Here is a 6,000-nt window from a genome sequence, read left to right on the forward strand (position 1 = left end):
TATCTTTTAGATCATTTCAGGATGTGTTCTGTCACCTTCAGGCATCGAGGCTTTGGGCCTTGGTGGGGTGTGAGGTCATGGACCCCACACTGAGGACCTTACCACCCCTGCCGGGCCCACCAGGCTGGGGCCTGTGCTGTGCAAGGGCGGAGCCAGCTCACCACCAATTCATTCTTGTCCCCATTTCCACTGCACAGAGGAAGAGTATGATGAGGATGCTCATCTAGTGGAAGATGAAGAGGATGAAGAAGAGGAGGAAGAAGGTGAAGAGGAGGATGTGAGTGGAGAGGAAGAGGTAAGTGCCTGGCTGGGTGGGGTACCATCTCCCTGAGCCCCTCTTACTTGCTGCCTTTGAGTCAGTCCCAGGAAATGCCCCCGTGACCCTGGGAAGCCCAGGAGCCCTGGTTGGGGAAATGAGTCCATTTCGGGGCCTTTATTGGGCTGGTTTGAACGAGGCCAGACTTGCAGCAAGCCCTGGGAAGGTGGATTAGGAGCGGGCGAGAGGGGATTCTGGAGGCAGGTAAAGAGGGGACCTCACCTGCTGGGGTAAGCCTGGCCCTCATTTCTGTGTGAAAATTAGTTCTTCCTGCAACCAGGTCCCCATTTCCTGCCCTCTTGCATTCACATGTTAATTCACTGAGCACTCACAGTGTATTAGGGAAAATCAAAGACTGCCCTGAACTGATGGATAATGAAAGACACTGCTGGGTCCCAAATCACAGTGACAAGGGTCTAGTGCACACAGTGGAAGTAGTGCCATTTTCTTCACACACTGACTGGTTCCTAGTTGTTTGGTAAGTCGGTGCTGTGTCTGTGAGTGGTAACATAGCACAGAGATTTAGCTGTGTGTCCCTGGACAAACTCCTTGACCTTTCTGGGCCTATTTCTTCATCTGTGAAATAGCCACCTGGATTGTAAATGGGGATCAACTCACTACACTGTCAAGAGGATAAACTAATTTATGAGTAAAATGCTTAAGGACAGTGTCTGACTAGGATGTTTGACCACTTGCTATTTTAGGCTTTCACACCCTTCCTTCTCCAAGATGCCGGCTCAGCATGCTGGGTTTTGTGTCGGGTGTTCTGAATCTCTCTAGAGCAGAGTCATTTTCCATGATTTGTTCAGAATTCTGCATCAGCTCTTGCTGATTATAAAAGTTAGACGTGGGGAGGTTTAAAATGATAACAGCATGGACAAGGCTCCTGGTTTCTCCCGGTTTTCTGTCTCCTAATTGAGCACACAGACACCCGCCTGCCGAGCACACCCACTTGGGCAGGATCTCCCAGCCGGCACAGCCCAGGCTTGGGAGAGGCAGGCAGGTCCAGGCGGGAGGAGAGCTGGTCGATGGGCTTGGTTCCTGCCTGGTCTCGGTGCAGTTGCCCTTCTCCCTGAGTGTAGGCTGCTAGGCTCACCTCTGAACCCTTAGGAAAACAGGCCTCCCCCGCTCCCAGCACAGGGCAGTAAGTCGTGTTGACTAATGGGCTTCTTTGTCTTGTTCTTCCTGCCACAGAAGCTGCAGCGTGCAGGGTTGGGGTGTGTGTGTATGTGTGTGTGTGTGATCTCATTGACCATCTGCAGATTTCCAGCTTTCAGTAAAGGAGAGCTTACACACACACACACACACACACACACACACACACACACACACACGTCTCAGCAAACAGACTGATTAAGGAATTCTTTTGTGACAAAAGGATATTTCCCTTGACAAAACGAAGTCTATCACCAAGTTCTTTTTAAACAATGGCTTGCCTGATGCTTTAGGAACAGTGTTCAACAGGCAGAGATTTAACTGGCATGTAACACGGGAGCAACAGAAAGCAAGGGTCCTGTGCTGAGAATGAAGTCACACACCTGGCTGGATCTTACCAAGCTGGGATGATGCCCTCAGTTGAATTTATTCTCCCCTCCCAGTGGTCCAAGTTTGCAAGATGGTGCTGGGCTGTGAGGGGTGAGGTTGGACTTGCCCACAGAATCTGTGTTTGCTGGAACTGGGGTCTTCCTTGAAGCCAGCACTAGATTGAGGACAGATGGAAGGATGGCCTACTTTCCATGGCAGAGAGTCTGCTTGGGAACCTGTTCTCCTAAGAGAGCAGCGCATTGATCAGAATGCTGCCTGAGTTGTAGGGACTTCAGCTCAGGAGCTCTTGACCTGGGGTAGGAACCACAGCCCCCTAACATTGTTTGCAAGTATTGTATGTGATAGGGGTATTTTCTGGGGAGGAGTTTAAAGCTTTCCATAGAATCTTAAAGGGGGTCTGTGATGGGAAAGAATGTCCTTGCATGGGGCTCTGAGAGGCTGGGGATGACCTGCCTTTTTTGAGATCAGTGCTGGGGAAAGTGGCTTCCTCAGCAGGTCCGTGGCCTGGGGCGCTACTGATGACGGCACACATCTTCTCTCCTAGGAGGATGAAGAAGATTATAACGACTGGGAAGTAGACGATGAGGAAGATGAAGAAGAGGCTGCTGGTGGTATGGCAGCCTTTGTACTCTTGGCTGGTGGCAGCTAGCCCGTTCTGTTGACAGTAGATTGTGTAGACCCCAGGGACCTGGCAATGGGCAGAACATACCCATCTGAGGCTGCAGGTGCCTGCCTGGCTTTGCAGATGTCCTGGCTCAGTTGCCAGGAGGGCAAAGCTTCCTAGATGTCTGGTCCCCTGGCTTCGGGGGGGCGGGGGGGGGGGAGCGGGGGGCAGGGGGAATCAGAGGTAGGGCCACTCTTTAATCTGAATGCCTTTTCCTTACTCTTCCAGAAGAAGAAAAGGGTCAGAAGCGAAAACGAGAACCTGAAGATGAAGGCGAAGAAGATGACTAAGTGGATACCTATTTTGAAAAATTCCTATTGTGATTTGACTGTTTTTACCCGTACCCCCCAAATCCTGACCCCCGAAACTTATTTTTTTCTGATTGTAACGTTGCTGTGGGAACGAGAGGGGAAAAGTGTACTGGGGGTTGTGGGGAGAGGGTGGGCGGGAGGGGGTGGAATAAAATACTATTTTTACTGCCACTCTTTATTTTTCCCCCTACTTTTTTGTGTCTGTTTTTGTCCCTGTAATTGCAATAGCTGAGTACACACCAAGTGAGCGTTTGTTCCATGCCCTCGGAGAGGATGGTTTGGAGGTCTCACATTTCCTGGCATCTCCCGAGTCTCTTGAGTTGGTTGGAAGGCCGAGGCTGCCTCAGTTTGGTTTCTCAAAGCCCAGGAGCGACTGAGCACCAGCCACATCTTACCTCTTGTTCTGGTTCACGTGGTTTCTGCATTTCTTGGGCCTGTTAGAGACATCCAACGCCCGCCCTGGTTTTAAATAGCAACCTAAAGGCGTATTTTGGCACTGGCTGGGGACAGTCCCCATCTCATTCCCTTTCCCTCTTCACAGATGGTGGTGGGCTTCGTTCTACGAAGAAGACTCTGATGTCGCTCTTAGGAGTAGGAGCTATGAGCCAGAGAGCTGAAAACAGCAGGCTCATGAGTAAAATGGATTTGGTGGTTAGAATGAAAAGAGAAGAAGCAAACCCTTAACCGTTAACCTCTTCAAAAGATTTTTAAAAAACTCCCCTCTCTTGTTCTGTAAAATATTAGAACGCTTTGTTTTACAAAATGACAAGAGAATTCTTCCACATGTACTCCTGTGCTTAGACCATTTTTACAAACCTAAGTGCAGGAGACGTCGCTGCATGTCGGCTGGGTGGGTTGGTTTGTTTTCATACGCCCGAGCACGGACAGACGAGCGCAAAATTGTATTTTCTTACCTAGTGGGAATCTGAGATGACTGCAAATTCCTAGTGAATGTACAGGTTTGCTTTCATTGTCCTCTTCTGGATTGCTTTAGAAGTGACGTGTTTCCTGGCCCGTGTTTCATCTGTACAAAAGAGCATCTGCACCAGTTCCTTTCCTCCCCCTCAGAAGAGCCAAACTTTGAGTTTTATGTCTGTTTGTCATTGATAAATTTCAATAAATCTTTTTATACAATTTTTTTGGGGATGGCTTCTTTGAGTCCAACAGGCCATTGATCTAAGATGCATTCCACACCCCCTGCTCGCTGACAGGGCTCCCTGACCACATAGCTCTTCTCATGGGACGTGTAACCCGGTACTGCGTTTGGACGCTTTGGTCTCAAAGCAAGACTCAGCGGTGTGCGTTCTTCATGAAAAGCTTCATGTTGGAGGGGGGAGAAGTGTAAAGAGAAAAAGATAAAAAACCAAACAGTCACTAAAATGTTAGGCCAACCTTGGGACCAGACCTTAGTCTGAGTACCTTCCATTGTTTTGTTGAGACTGTAAAATAGAACATAGGCCTGGGAGCCTCAGGAATGTGTGGACACATTTGTTCCTTATTGACTTAGCATTGTTACGATCATTTCTCTACCTCTCACGGGTCTTCAAAAACATCTAACCAGGACAGGTAGCGGTCCACTAACTGTTCTGATGTGTTCCATCCTAACCAATGGTTAGATGTTATGTCCAGCTTAGCACCACAGTGGACATTCTGTTACACGTTTTGAGGATTTCTTAGAACAAATGCTTAGAAGTAGTGTCATGGCACCAAAGCTGACATGTCTAACACCCGCATGCAAGGTGCTGTGTTTTCCAGAAGGGTTATGCTAATGTGCTGTGGTAGTTTATACATAGGCACATGTCTTCATCCTCAGCCCTGTAGCCTGGAACCCCATGTGAGCCCTGGCTCCTGTGCAGTTCCAGTAGGTGAGGTGCACCTCACTATTGGGAAACCTCACCCCACCCTCTGGGTGGTGTCCTGGGACTCCTGCACTTCGCTTTGGAGATATCTCCTGACTGCGTGTGTAGGATGGGCGGCGGCCTCCCAGAGGCCTGGTGCTGTGGGAAACGGGGGCCGTGAGGCTGAACGAGGTGGGCACGTTCTGTGCCTCCGGAGCTGGTGAAAGAACACGGGAGTGGGGTGAAATCGAGAGCGGCTCAGGCCTGGCCTTGGGTTTTCTGGCCCTGGCTCCCTTTCTGGGGGTTTTAAGGATCAGTTGACTCACACAGATATGGAAATAGATGCTATAAAAATGGAAGCTAAAATAGACTATGACTGGGTTCATGCTGATGGGACTGAGGGAGGCGAACTGTCTGTCAATCATACTGAACGTTCACATCAGCCTTCGAGTAAAAGTCTCATTGTACCTGTTTCATAGATGAGTAAAACCCAGGCCCAGGGACTTGAAGGTAAGAAGAGGTGGAGCCAGGGTGAAACCCAGGTCTGGACAATTACCAGACCTTGTCATGAATGGCAAGGAGGAGGAGGAAGCTTAGCCAGAGGGGAGAGGCTGACGTTTATCGAGCTCTTGCTGTGTGCCAGGTACTGTGGTTTACACGCAGCATCTCGTTCTTACTGAATTCTCACAGCCCCCTTAGGCAGGTGCCATTACCCAGGCCATACAGCCAGAGAAGAGCATCAGGAGTAATCCAGGGAGGGGTGGTTCCAGAGCCAGCCCCCTCGTCTTAACACTGGCGTGTCTCCTGCTTCCCCGAGACACCTGTATGAGCCAGCTGTGTAAAGCAGTCACCTTGCCCAGTGCACCTGGTGAGTGAGGTTTCCCCACTGAGTGCCAGCAAGTGCCCTATGGACCCCTGAGAGCTGAAATCCCCCAGTCATCAGTCACCCCTCTCATGTCATGAAAGAGGAAACTAGAACCCAGAGAGGGTGAGTGATGTGCTCAAGGTCACACTGCAAGGGCCCGTTCCTGGGCTTCTGCACCAAGTCTCCGGAGGCTGGCCGGTTGCGGGGAGGCCAGCTGTTGAGTCAGTAGATACACAGCAGTGTCTTCCAGGAGGAGCAGCCCAGCCTCGGGTGGACAGGATGCCGCGCGCGTCAGGGCACATCCGTGTGTTGTCTGTGGCTTTGAGTGCATCCTATGTTTTTTAAGTATTCATAGTGGGTTTGGTTCCCCAATAGTGTCAGGCTAGTCACCCCTGAGAAGGGCATTTCTTGACGCAGACTAGTGCCTGGAGAGGAGGATGCTGATGCTGATCCTAGATTAT

At 50.2% G+C, this 6,000-nt stretch overlaps 1 protein-coding gene across 1 annotated transcript in view; it reads left to right on the forward strand.

The window, feature by feature from the left end:
• ANP32A (acidic nuclear phosphoprotein 32 family member A) overlaps positions 1-3,972 on the forward strand; it is a 41,177-nt gene extending 37,205 nt beyond the window's left edge. Inside the window, exons 5-7 of the mRNA XM_081113316.1 lie at positions 198-295; positions 2,406-2,472; positions 2,754-3,972. Coding sequence (XP_080969442.1) covers positions 198-295; positions 2,406-2,472; positions 2,754-2,815 — 227 coding nt within the window. The 3' untranslated portion in view covers positions 2,816-3,972. The remainder of the gene's footprint in view (positions 1-197; positions 296-2,405; positions 2,473-2,753) is intronic.
• Positions 3,973-6,000: the final 2,028 nt, after the last annotated feature.

This window comes from Myotis nattereri (assembly GCF_964212035.1).
Source record: "Myotis nattereri genome assembly, chromosome: 1".
Lineage (NCBI taxonomy): Eukaryota > Metazoa > Chordata > Mammalia > Chiroptera > Vespertilionidae > Myotis > Myotis nattereri.